Source organism: Rhinolophus ferrumequinum, chromosome X (genome assembly GCF_004115265.2).
Source record: "Rhinolophus ferrumequinum isolate MPI-CBG mRhiFer1 chromosome X, mRhiFer1_v1.p, whole genome shotgun sequence".
Taxonomy (NCBI): Eukaryota; Metazoa; Chordata; class Mammalia; order Chiroptera; family Rhinolophidae; genus Rhinolophus; species Rhinolophus ferrumequinum.
This window is the reverse complement of record NC_046284.1, coordinates 30,386,940-30,401,751: the sequence shown is the minus strand read 5'-3', so window position 1 is coordinate 30,401,751 and position 14,812 is coordinate 30,386,940. Positions and strand designations below refer to the sequence as shown.

At 38.4% G+C, this 14,812-nt stretch overlaps 1 protein-coding gene across 1 annotated transcript; it reads right to left on the bottom strand.

Annotated features, from left to right (window-relative positions):
- Positions 1 to 11,480: 11,480 nt before the first annotated feature.
- Positions 11,481 to 13,659, bottom strand: DCAF12L2 (DDB1 and CUL4 associated factor 12 like 2). The gene has a single exon (XM_033114511.1). It carries the CDS (start codon positions 13,483 to 13,485, stop codon positions 12,088 to 12,090), a length of 1,398 nt encoding a protein of 465 aa, XP_032970402.1. The 5' UTR covers positions 13,486 to 13,659; the 3' UTR covers positions 11,481 to 12,087.
- Positions 13,660 to 14,812: the final 1,153 nt, after the last annotated feature.

The following is a 14,812-nucleotide window of genomic DNA, read 5'->3' as shown; positions in this document are numbered from 1 at the left end:
CCTTAGGCAGGACTGTGGGCCATAAGGGGAGCTCTAGCAGTCTGAATTCTTACCTCTCTCCCATGACTGTGGCAGCTCCTGAATGCAGGGAGCTTGGAGCTCTGGTCTGAGTCCTGAGGCCCTGTGTGGCCTAGGTCTCCACAGCTCTGCCTTCCCCCATGTCCTTGTCACCCAATTTGCCCACCTTTAGATGATTTCAGTTGTGAGTCTCTTAGTCTTGCCTGTCGGCTGTGCAGGGTATCCTTTGTGGAATTATAGTTGTTCAATTTGTTGTAAATTCAAGGGGAGATTTCAAGAGGCTCACCTCATGTCTCCATTTCTATGATGTCATTGAATAATTGTTTTTCAATGAATTAACTTATCTGTTTATAGCTACATCAACTGGCTACTATGTTGTGTGTCAATAGTATGACTAACTACTGGATAAAACCTACTGAAACACATGATATATGAGCAAATTTAGATATTATATCTGTTTGCTTTATATTCCCAATGCTAAATATATCTGATATTTAATTGAAGACTCAATTGATTATATTATATTGATTATATTTAATTGATTATAACCCTTTTTATAAGTGAAAGTGTCTAGATTTCAAAAGTCCTCTTTATAACAATAGGGAGGTACATGTAACAAATATTCTCCCATGTGTTAATAATGCTCAAGTTATAATATTCAGAATAAAAGAAGACTTCATGAATTATATTGCTTCCCTCTCTGTGGTTATAAACTCAATATATCTTTTTAAAGTTCTGAGTGATTATTTTTCTCCTTGCCTCCTATAAATGATAAAATTAAGCCCCATTTTTACATTAATATAATGTAGGACTGGTCTTATTATCACAGATGGGAATGGATTTGTGTTGTGGCAATAACTGAGAAAATATCTTAGTTTATACCAAAGATAAAGCTCACCTCCCCCCTATAATTATAGTTTGGAATGTGGAACTAGAGAAGATTAATGGACATTTAGGTATTAAGACATATGAAAACTTTTTGGTCATATAATAAGCAGAGATGGTTTGGGGGAAAAATTGTATGCAAGAAAATTAGAAGTCTCTAGTGTTACAGGTAATTTAAATTAGCTTCTGACTATGAATTTTATATATCATAATATAATTAGATTATACTTGGTATATATTATAACAGTATATATACTGTTGTATTATATATGTGTATATATATATATATGTATATATGTGTGTGTGTGTGTATATATATATATATATATATATATATATATATATATATATATATGAAAGTTTAAAGAACAACATGGATTCTTGAAATTTTTAGGTGCTGGGTCTTGTCTTCTCTTTGTTCTGCATGTAAGTCAGGAAAACTTAGATCGCTATTTTGAAGTCACTGTTACGGAGTGCCTATCCAGTTCTCACACTATTCACCCAAACTTGAATGTTTTGAGGAGATGAGAAGAAAGAGATAGAAAACCACGATTCTGTCAGGTGTTAATGGGACACAGGGTTCTATAATCAATTTTGATACATACTAAATTCTTTATCCTTTCTTGTAAAGAACGTAGTTGGTCACTACTATAATTGTTCTGGCAAAAGGTCTCCATGGACTTCCATATTACATTAAAAATGAGTTTTCCTCATCTTTAGCTTATTTTACATTCATGCTGCATTGATCACCATCGATTATTGCCTTCTTCTCCTTATCACCCCAATCAGGCCTTTAAACATATATCTTCATTGTTTTCTCCTTTATGTTTACTAAAGAAGTGTATATTAATATAGACTTCAAATATTACATAGATATATAAAATATGAAGGAATTCCCGTTGTTCTATCTCTGAGAGACACACAGTTAAGCCTTTTGTATATATTCTTATATATACTCTATGCTTCTTCTTCTCACCTTCCTCCTCCCATTTTTTAAACAAAAATGGGATTATAATATGCTTCTGGTTTACAATTTTGTTATTTCACCTAACATGATCAAGGTTACTTCTACATGTTAGTACATAAAGAACCAACTCCAAAATTTTAACAACTGTATAGTATTCCATTATTTGGAGAAGGACCCAACTTGCCAACCCCCTCCTCTATGGACAGTCCTCCAACTAAGCTTGCTACTTCAAAAATCACTCCTACTATTGATGTATGCCAAAGTATAGCTTTGGACCATTGGGGAAAATACTCTATGAAGACTGGCTACCATCAAAATGGCAACATTCTTATAGTTGTATCTTAGGCTGGTAGTAACTCTGCTCAGCTTTATTTGTCAAAGTGACACTATCTATTTTCCATTTTCCAGAACATTGTAAAACTATTTGACCTGATAGTGACACTCTTTCTTATTTTTAATACTAACATGGACTTATTCAATTTAAATATTCTTTATTTAAATATAAATAAATAAAGTCACTTATGTAAGATCTTTAGAAGGAGTTGTCTGTCATCTTGAACCAGAAGCTCCTTTGAATTTTTAAACTGACTAGTTTTGCATATATAGCGTACTCATGTGTTATATATGTTTATATAGCAATTAACCATAAAAAGTGATTTGCAGATCACCTTTAATCTGGATAATTGCAATAATCTTCTAACTTATTACCCTATTTCTCTGTCTTTTTCCCAATAAAGTTTCCAGTATATTATCTATACAGCATTCAAGTTTCCTTCTAAAACATAAATCCACTGTTCAAAACCTTCCCTGGCTTTTCATCTTATTCAGAGTAAAGTTCTATGTTCTTATCATTGCTTACAAATCTCAGCACGATGTTGTCCCCCATTATCTCTCTGATCCCACTCCTTCCTTAACTCACCCTACTACAACCACACTGGTCTCCTTACTTCGCCTCTGACACACCAGGCATAGACCCACCTCCAATATCTGTACTTGCTATTCTCTCCACCTGAAAACCCTCTTCCCTGATACACATACATGATAAACTTCATCACTTCCTTCAAATCTTGGTTCAAATATCAACTTATTGACCAAACATCATTCACTAATAACTTTATTTAAACTGACAACTCTCTAGTATTCCTGTCCCTTATTCTCCTTTGGGATAGAACAGAAAGGCCAGAGATAAATCCATATATATATATATATATATATATATATATATATATATATATATATATATATATATATTTATATATATATGGTCAATTAATTTATGACAAAGAAGCAAAAATATACAATGTGAAAAAGACAGTCTCTTTAAAATGGTGTCTGAAAAACTGGACACCCACATGCAGAAGAATAAAACTTGACCGTTGTATTACACTATACACAAAAATCAACTCAAAATGGATTAAGAGACTACATCAAACTAAAAAGTCTCTGCACAGTAAATAAAACCATAAAAAAAGAAAAGCCAGCCTATAGAATGAGAGATAATATTTGCAAATCATATGTCTGATAAGGGGTTAATATCCAAAATATGTAAAGAACTCATACAACTCAATAGCAATAAATAAGTAAGTAAATAAATAAATAAATAAATAGGATGAAAAACAATTCCAGAGGATCTGAACAGACATTTTTCCAAAAACATACAGATGGCCAACTGGCACATGAAAAGGTGCTCAACATCACTAATCATCAGGTAAATGCAAATCAAAACCCAAATTAAATATCACCTCAAACATGCTAGAATAGCTATTATCAAAAAGATAAGAATTTTTTTCCTGTCTGTTTGCCAGCTGTATGTCCTCTTTAGAAAAATGTCTTTTCATGTCCTCTGCCCATTTTTTTTTAATTGAAGTTTATTGAGGTAACAATTCTTAGTAAAGTTACATAGATTTCAGGTGTACAATTCTGTAATACATCATCTATGTCTCACATTATGTGTTCACCACCCAAAGTCAATTCTCCTTCCATCACCATATATTTGACCCCCTTACCTTCTGGTAACCACTAAACTATTGTCTTTGTGAATGAGTTTTTGTTTCTTCATTTGTTCATCTTGTTCTTTTGTTGTTTTCTGTTTTATTACCACATATCAGTGAAATCGTATGGTTTTCTACTTTTTCTGTCTGGCTTATTTCATTTAGCATTATAATCTCAAGATCCATCCATGCTGTCGCACATGGTACTATTTCATATTTTCTTATGGTCAAAGAGACTCTGGAGAAAAAGGAACCCTTAGACACTGTTGGTGGGAATGCAGACTAGTGCAGCCACTGTGAAAGGCAGTGTGGAGGTTTTTCAAAAAATTATGAATAGAATTCCCATATGACCCAGCAATCCCTCTCCTGGGTATCTACCAAAAATAATCTGAAAACATTTATCCATAAAGACATATGGGCTCCAATGTTCATTGCAGCTTTATTTACAGTGGCCAAGACATAGAAACAACCAAAGTGTCCTTCAATAGATGAATGGATAAAGAAGATATGGTATATAGTATACACAATGGAATACTATGCGACCATAAGAAAAGATGAAATAGTACCATTTGCTCTGTCCATTTTTTTTTTTATTGGGGTGACAATTGTTTGTAAAATTACATAGATTTCAGGTGTACAGTTCTGTATTACATCATCTGGAGCTTCCTTCTGTCCATTTTTTAATTGGGTTGTTTGTTTTTTTGGTGTTGAGTTGAATTAGTTTTTTTTTTTAAATAAATTTTGGATATTAACCCTTTAACAGATGTATCATTGACAAATATCTTTTCCCATTCAGTAAGATGCCTTTTTGTTTTATTGATGGTTTCCTTTGTTGTGAAAAAACTTTTTAGTTTGATGTAATCTCATATGTTTATTTTTTATCTTACTTCCCCTATCTGAGGGGATATATCAGTAATAATATTACTAAGGGCAATGTCAGCAAATTTATATCCTATATTTTCTCTTAGGAGTTTTATGGTTTCAAATCTTACATTTAAGTCTTTAATCCAATTTGAACTTATTCTTGTATATGGCCTAAGGAGGTGGTCCAGCTATCTTTTTTGCATGTGTCTGTCCAGGTTTCCCAGCATCATTTATTGAATAGACTGTCTTTACCCCAATGTAAATTCTTGCTTCCATTTTCATGGATTAAATGACCACGTAGGCATGGAATTAGTTCTGGGTTCTCTATTCTGTTCCATTGATCTATGTATCTGTTTTTATGACAATACCATGCTGTTTGATTACTATAGCCTTGTAGTATGATTTGATGTCACACATTGTGATACCTCCCACTTTGTTCTTATTTCTCAAGATTGCCATGGTTATTGGGGGTCTTTTATGGTTCCACATAAATTTTAGGATTATGTATTCTATTTCTGTGAAAAAATGTCCTTGGTCATTTGATAGGAATTGTGTTGAATATGTATATTGCCTTAGGCAGTATGGACATTTTACCTATATTAATTCTTCCTTTCCATGAGCATGGTATGTGTTTCGATTTATTTGCATCTTCTTTAATTTCTCTCTTCAGTGTCTTATAATTTTCTCCACCTCATTCTGGTCAGAATGGCTATCATCAATAAATCAACAAACAACAAATGCTGGTGAGTATGTGGAGAAGAGAACCCTCATGCACCACTGGTGGGATGCAGATTGGTGCAGCCACTATGGAAATCAGTATGGAGGTATCTCAAAAAACTGGAAATGGAACTCCCTAATGACCCAGCAATTCCACTCTTAGGTATCCAGAAAAATCCAAAATGCTAATTTGAAAAAAATTATGCACCCCTATGTTTATTGCAGCACTATTCACAATAGCCAAGACATGGAAACTATGAAATGTCCATTGGCAGACGATTGGATTAAGAAACTGGTAAGTTTATAAAATGGAGTATTACTTGGCCATAAAGAAGAATGACATCTTACCATTTGCAATGATAAGGATGGACCTAGAGAACAATATGCTAAATGAAATAAGTCAGACAGAGAAAGACAAATACCATATGATCTCATTTATATGTGGAATCTAAAGAATAGAATAAATGAAAAAAAACAATCAGAAACAGTCTCAGAGATATAGAGAAAAAACTGAAGGTTGCTAGATGGGAGGAGGTTAGGGATGAGAGAGTAGGTAAGGGGGTTAGAAAACACAATTGGTAACCACAAGATTGCCACGGGGACATGAAAGACAGTTTGGGGAATATAATCAATAATGTTGTAAAGATTTTGTAGGGTATCTGATTGATACTTGTCATATTAAGGAGACCACTTCATGGACGGTGTAGTTGCCTGGCCACTGCAATGTGTACTTGAAGCTGAATAATACTGAATGTCAACTGTAATTTTATATATATATAAATATATATATATATATATATATATATATATATATATATATGGTAACAGGATGTGGAGTACAGCATAAGGAATAGAGTCAGTGTACTTGTAACAGCTATATACAGTGTCAAAGGGGTAGTAGATTGGGGGGGCTATCACTTTGTGAGGTGTGTAAATGTCTAACTGTTATATTGTTTTGTACACCTGAAACCAATATAAAAATAGTTGTTCAACCACAGAGATGAATAATAGGACCAAAAAAAGGCAAGAAAGAGCAAGTGTTGGGAAGAATGTGGAAAAAAGGGAATATTTGTGCACTGCTGGTGGGATTGTAAACTGGTTCAGAATGGAGATTCCTCAAAAAATTAAAAATTGAACTACCATATGATCCAGCAATTCTACTTCTGGGTATTTATCCAAAGGAAATGATAATACTTATTCCAAAAAATATCTGTACCCCCAAGTTCATTGCAGCATTATATAAAATGCCATAACATTGAAACAACCTAAGATGGAAGGATGGACGGATAATGAAAATGTGATATATACAGAGGGTGCCAAAAAGTGTATACACATTTAAAAAAAAGAAAACTGTATTAAAATTGTAATACTCCATATATACCAATAAAAAAGTTGAATACAAGTCACGTTTGACTTCTGCAATTATAAGAGGTGCTCAAAGTGACATACACGAGGTTGGGTAATTAAGTTTGTGAACTCATCTTAGAAAAAGTGCTACAAACCTCATTGCTGAATATCACTACAGTCACTATTGAAGTACTCCCCTTGGGAAGCTATGAACTGATGTCAGTGCCTAGTCCACCGTTCAAAGCAATTTTGGAACTCTTTTTCTTGAATGGCTATCAGAACTGTTGTATTACACTTGATTACCTGAATGTCATCAAAATATCTTCCTTTCAATATTTCCTTTATCTTTGGGTAAAGGAAGAAGTCATTGGTAGCCAGATCAGGTGAGTAGGAAGGGTGTTCTAATACAGTTATTTGTTTCCTGGCTAAAAACTCCCTCACAGACAGTACCATGTGAGCTTGTGCATTGTGATGTGAGAACCATGAATTGTTGGCAAAAAGTTCAGGTTGTCTAACTTTTTCATGCAGCCTTTTTCGCACTTCCAAATAGTAAACTTGATTAACTGTTTGTCCAGTTGATACAAATTCATAATGAATAATCCCTCTGATATCAAAAAAGGTTAGCAACATCATTGCAACAAGTCCACAAACTTAATTGTCCGACCTCGTGTGTGTGTGTGTATAAAATCATTATATTGTATGCTGAAAGTAATATGTTATATGTCAATTATATCTCATTAAAAAGTAATAAATCTCATCTCTCCTGTAATTCCTGTTCCTTATTCTTTTTTACCCTGATTTATTTTATTTATTAGCGTTGATAACCATCTGACATACTATACATTTACTAGTTTATTTTATTATCTGTTTACTTCTCAAGCGACCACAAGACTTTTTAGAGCATGGCTTGCTTGCATAGTATCTCTAGTTCCTGTATAGGCACATAATAGTGCCTGGCATATGACAAGCATTCAAGAAATATTTGCTGAATGAGTAAACAAATGAAAATAGAAAAGTGCTAATTCTTTACATATTAAAAACTAAACATCTTACTAAATCATGTCATTGTCTCTAACATTTTTCATTTGGCTCTTTTGGATTTTTTTTAAGTCATGTCTTCTGTCAATAATTATAACTGCTTTCTCTATTCCAATATTTATACCTTTTTGCTGTTATTTCTACTTACTATATCTAGAATTTTAATAATATTAAATACTGGTGATATTTAGAATCCTTGTTTTGTTTCTTACTTTCATAGGAATTCCTCTAATGATGTATCATAAAAGAAGATTCTGTTTCAGTTATAAAACACCACACACACACTGATCACATAAAGAATTTATTTCCTCATACTTACTAAGGATCTTATCAGAATTGTAGTAAGGTTTTCTTATTTATCAGAATTTATTGACATGAGCATGTGTCTTCTCATTTGACCTGTTAATATGATAAACTGCAATAACAGTTTTCTCAATAATGAGCACCGTTTATATTGAAGGAACTGGCTTTGCTTTGCCATGGTATACTTTCTTAATATACTGATGGATTATATTCAGCATTTTGAAGTATAAGTTGTATTTATTTATCTATATATATATAAAACTGATGTAATTTCATTTTGTGCAATTTTAATCAGGTTTTTCATTAATATTATGCTGGCCTCATAGAAGAAAGTAAACTTTTTATGTTCTGAAGTAGCTCAATATGTTCCTTGACAATGTGAAATAATTTGTGAGACCATCAGGCCTAATATGCCTATTATATGTTTATGATTACATGTTTGTGAATTTCTTGGAGGACAGGACGGATTTTAAAATGTTTATAATTTTCTAAGGTAAATGGTCTGTTCTGATTTCTTATCTATTCTTAGAAAAAATTTAGTTGTTTGTATCTTCTGATAATTTTTTCAATCGGATTTTACATTTGCCTGCCTAATAAATCTGTTCCTGTGATTATTTATTTCATTTCTAATTCTTTGTATTTGTTCTTTTGTGATTGTGGTACTGAAGAAAGGAGCCTGGGAATATTGGCAGTGACCAGCACCTGTGGAATTGAGGCAGGCACTCAAACATGGGTCAGTAGCAGCTGATGGTGAGTTGATACTTCACCTGTGATGCTCCTAGCAATGCCAGTGCCAGCAGGCTGTTGGGAGTGCTGGAGACATCTCAGACTAGCAGGCTAAGTGGTCCAGAAATCACTTACCTGTGAAGCCCTACTTTGGATAAGATCTGACTTTTCATTCTCCAAGAAGGTACCAGCATTTGACCAGTGAACAAGATTGATTAGTGGACTGATGCAAGGTCCTGGGTAAATATTTAAGGAGGATATCTGGGAGAAAAACTGCCCTTTGAGACTGTACAATAATTACAGTAATTATTGTAATTTTAACATTAAAGAAATAGTTTGTTGCCTTAGGCTGATGAGGTCACGGCAGTTGGGTAAGTAAAATAAGCCTCTTCTATTTTGTATCTCTCACCTCCATTTTTCTTCATTGCTTTTTAGGATCCTTAGTAGGCTTTTCTATTGCGCTTACCCCTAAATGGAGTTTCCCAGTATTTCTGATCACTCACCTTCCCGGCAGTGAGAAATCTCATTCTGGGATATACAGCCAGTTCTTCACTGGGAATATTCTCCTGATGTCACATAGGTACCTCAAATTCAACATGCCCACAGTCGAGTTGATCACCCTCAACGTGTATCCTCTATGCCTATATTCCCTATGTTCACTTGCTATCAATATTAATTTACATTCAAGCCAGAACATTAGAGTCCACCTAAATTCTTTGTCTTTCTTTACCCTTCACATGAACTACCAAATACTTATTGTACATTTTATTTTCCCCTCATTTTTCTAATAACTTCCTCTCTCTCCACACTCACCTCAAATATCCTAGTTCAGTCTCTCATCATCTTGGATTTTCTTCACTGACATTTGATGTATTGAATACAAATGACTCCAGGGTGCAATAAATCAGGAAAGTCTACTAGGTCTAGCTAAGTATCTAAGGAATGCAGTCCTTTGCAATCCATCTCCAGATATGTGAGCCCCTTACTTTGGTGTTCTCTGGCTCTAGCTGGACAGTATTTTTATTGCTTACCCTCATTTCTTCATATTCTTGATCTTTGTTTCAGAACCTACTTGGTACTTTGACCACAAATCTAATTAACTCAGCCATAGGGCCTTAGAAAGGATCAAGATCAAGTGGGTATCTGATTGGCAAAGAGCACAGAATTTGATGACATATTGTTGGCAAGGGTGTGGTTAAGCAGGCGTGCATACATTATTTATGAGAGGTTAAGTTGGTAGGACCTCTTTGAAGGGTAATTGGCAATGGCTATTACATATAAAATTGACCCAGCGATTCCATTTCTAGGAATTTATTCTGCGATCATACTTACACATGTGCACAATGATGCATGCACCTAAGTAATCTCTGTGGAGTAGTTCATAGTAGCAGAAAATAAGAACCAATATAAATGCTCAACAAAGATGTAACAAATAAATATGTTCCAAAGATACAGGGGACTACTACACAATTAAGGTGAATTAGGTAGTTATGTATAAGAAACAATCTCTAATATGTTGTGACCAAAAGGCACAGATATGTGCAGCATGTGCTACCATGTGCACAACAATTGCATACACACATACACATAAACTTGTATATGTACAGACTATCTCTAAATAGTCACACACACTAATGTATTGCTTGTGATCTATGGGCAGAACAAGATCAGGGATCCAGAGGTCTGAGACTTACTTTTCACTACATACTTTTTATAAAGTATAATTGTCTTGATCATGTGCATGTATTACTTAAGTTAAAATACAAAAACAAAACAAAAATAAAGACCAAGTGAGAAGTCTTGAGAGCTGTAGTTTAAAATATTAGAAATATCTACATAAAAATGGTATATATCTATGCTTTTCCTCACATAGGAAGTAACATACACACATACACAAATATACAGTATATGTGAGTAGGTAGTTGTAAGCCAATTACTTTTATGTAAATGAAAAACTGTTAAATCATCTTAAAAACACAAGACACCTAACTGTCCCAACCTATAGCAAGTACATTTAATACGGTAGTCAAGATATTAATCTTTTAACCCATGTTAGTAGCATCAGTTTGCTTTTCAAAAACAAATGTACAAAGTAATGTATGCATAGCTTGTGTTTCAGCTTCACTTTCTCTCCTAGAAGATTTTGATTTTGATAAATATATTTGTAGACGGACAATTAAGAAGAAATAAAATGTATATTTAAGCATTCAAAAACTTAAGCCTAGCACTTAATTGCTAAAATGTTGAACATGTTTATTGTTTTCTGCAACTCAATCCAGATAAAAGGATTATCCATGTATACAATAAAAAAAAATTGTCCACAACACCTATTTTGAGTACAACAGCCGACCTTCCTCTGTAAATGACTGCCTGGATAATGTTACCTGAACTTGAAGGACATTACCCCAGAAAGAACCTCCCTGATTGTCCTGACATATATAGGCCAGTTTTGATTAGCTCTGAAAATCTGTGGCTTAAGTGCTACCCAAGAAAGCAGGCCATAATATGGCAACTTTAAAGAAGAATGGGAGTATTGATGCTTAATTTCTATTGAATAATCAAAACTTTGGTTACTAGAATGAATACCACTGTAAGATTTCTTAACTAAAAGAACATATTTTTAAGTATTTTATGCACCAACAATATGCAAACAACAAACACTGAGTTTCCAACATCCAAATGAAACAAGCCCAAATGGTGGCAATCTACAACATGAAATTAATTTTCTAATTGGAGGAGGGCTATCAACCTGCTCTGTTATATGATGGGTTATTCCTCAGACCAGCTCAAAAGACACTTTTTAGCACACATTTTCCAAAAATACCATTCATCAGAAATGTGTAATAGACCTGAACATACTGTTGAAATATTGGTAAAACAAAAGTACTGAATTGTAATAAGAACCATAACTGCACCAGCCCAGAGAAAGAACATATGTGAATCACTCAAAGAGAGAACACAATTAAGGATTAGCCAAAATTCTTTGTAGAAGAAGGCAAAAAAGATGGTAGTGTTGGGAGAGGTGCAGAAAAATATTAAAGGTAAGTTTTGATTGCCCCAAAGACCACTTTTGCTTTCTCTCTCTCAGCCTAACCACTAAGTATAGGTAAGCTGGGCACTTTCTACCCAGAGGATAAAATCTATACGGAGTTAAACGCACAAACAGTGTGAAGGAGAGTGAGAGGGGACTTGAAGGAAAATCTGGGCACTTAGAGAACACTGCCACCATCCTTAGCTCCAGAGGCCTGCATAGTTCCCGTGTAGGCCTGAAGGCAGAGGCCCCCCAGCCACAAAGAGCTTCATCTCAGGCCAGTTGTAGCAGTGAGTGTAAAGCGCATTGGGGAACTCATCCATGCCACCGAAGTAGTTCACCCACAGGTCATCGTGGTTGAGCCAGCCTCTGCCACAGGTGAGCTTGAGCTTCTTCCCTGCGGGGCCCGGAGAAGAGCAGTCCAGGCTGGTCGTGGCCCTCTCCTCCAGGAACTTCTGGGCGCGGATGTCATAGAAGAGCAGGGAGCCATGGCCAGTGCCCACCGTGATGATGTGCTGGTAGAAGCTCAGGGAGCGCACGCCGGTGCCACCCTCTCTGGAGCACAGGGGCCGGATGTTCTGCTGGCGCTGGCGGGGATCCAGGAAAGAGACGTGGGACTGGGAGCCCACCGCGTACAGGGACAACTCGTCACAGTAGGTCAGGCACACGTTCTCCCGGCAGTAGGGCAGCCTGATGGACAGCAGCCTAGACAGGGTGCTCCGGGCTTTCCACAAGTGGAAATAGCCATCTAGGGACACTGCTCCTAGCTCCTGGTTCTTGCGATTGAAGGCCAGGGCCCGCACCTTGCGGTTACTGGGGTTGGTGCTAGCCCTGGGGATGGTCTCCACGTCCCTTGGACGGATGTGGGCATACACCGGGAGCCCCGCGTCGTTGTGCCAGGCGATGCTGCCAGTGAATGTATCGGGATCCATCCTCCATAGCGCCACAGTGCCGTCGCGGGAACCGCTCACAGCCACTGTGTCACTCATCCAGGCGATGGCGAAGATCCAGTCCTTATGGCCCTGGCGGTCACCCAGGCACAAGGGGTCCAGGGTGGGTAGCTGGTAGACAGCCAGGCTGTTGGGGTTCTCGCCCCCGGTGGCCAGAAACGTCTGGGAGGGATTCAGTTCGATGGCGTGGATACCACAGCTCGGCTGGGCCCGGGCAAGTCCCGCTCCTCGGTCCCGCAGCATTGGGATGCGCGTGATCTGGCCCGACTGCACGTCCACTACGAAGAGCGTGTTGCACTTAGTGCCGCACACCACCTGCCTGGCGTTCAGCCACTGTGAAGCGAACACCTTGTTGAGGGTGCCTAGGGCCAGCTCCCGCTCGCGCAGCAGCTCGGGCAGCTTCTGCACCGCGTAGCCGCGCAGCTTGCCGTGGAAGCCCGGAATCCCCGCGCACCCCCGCGCGCCCACCTCGCGGCCCTTCAAGTAGTGCAGAAGCGAGCGCCGCGTTGCTGGCCGCTTTTGCTTCTTGGGCAGCAGCGGGCCCTCGCGGTCCGCCCCCGCCTCCGCGCCCTTCAACGACGAGCTCGCGGCGGCCGCCTCGATGGCGGGTGCTTTCCGCTTCCTGCTACCTGTTTGCTGCGGGGCCATGGTGGGCGGCGAGCGAGTGGTGGCGGCTCGGCAGCGGCGGTGGCGGCGCGTGGCACCCGTGCTGGCCGTGGCAGCAGCGGGGAGTGCGGCGTCCCAGAGTCAGCCGGGAGCGCAGCTCTCAAGGGCCAGTAGGCGGGGGAGAGCGCGGTGCGCGGAGCCTACCGAGTCCGGGGCGCGCTGGTGGCAAAGGAGACTAGGGCGGCGGGGCGGAGTTGGAACACTGGCCGGAGAGAGTGGAGCGCCGCGGTTGCGAGGGCGGCTGCGCGGATCTAGGCTAGGGCGGGAAGTGAGGCCCGCGGCGGAGTCGGAGCACAGTAGGTGAGGGACGAGGTCCACGCGGGAGGCCGAATGGGAGGGGGCGGAGGCAGCGGAAAGAGCAGGCTGGTAACTGGGTGCGGGGTAGCACACGCCAAGTTGGGAGGGGTTGGAGGGGTGCTGGAGTGGGGGATGAAGCCCGCCCAGGGAGACGCACCGGGGGCCAGCGCTTCAGGGTCCCCAGCAGTCTCCACGTGGACACATCCTAGTATGCCTGCTCAGGACCCCTGATAGCCTACTCTGGGTGTTTCACTACCCCATGACAGCAACCAACAAGCCTTCTTAAAACCTCTATTTAGGTGTATAATCTGAAAGTTAAAATGTAAAAAAAATTGAGGCTAGAAGGAGATATGACACCTGCGTGTTTCCCCAAAAATAAGACCCAGCCGGACAATCAGCTCTAATGCGTCTTTTGGAGCAAAAATTAATATGACATGGTATTATATTATATTATATTATATTATATTATATTATATTATATTATATTATATATTACATTATGTAAGACCTGGTCTTATATATTACAGTAAAATAACATCAGGTCTTACGTTAATTTGTGCTCCAAAAGATGCATTAGAGCTGATTGTCTGGCTAGGTCTTATTTTGAGGGAAACATGACAATTGTCTGTCGAAACAACAAATGTGCACTTGATGCAATCCTGGGAGACCCTTTGTTGCAATTAGTGAACTTGATATAGATGGGTAATGAGGGTGTTTAGCAGAGGCAGGAAGACCCTCCCCCTTAGGTCTGCTCTGCAGCCCCTCTGGTCTCAGCCCTTCTGTTGGTGTCTGTTATAAATTTTTAACCAATTTTTTTTCAACCAGTTATTTTTTTTCTTAATTCTGAAATTGAAGTCCCTGAACTCCACCAGTATCTCTGAGGGGTATGTTCCAAATGTACTTCCATAAGCCTCACTTCCCTGACAGGGGTGGGGTCAGGGACCTAGAGAACAGGAGTGGGGGCTGGTGGATGAGAGAATGGTGTTCCTCAGTGGTGTTATTATCAGAGCCC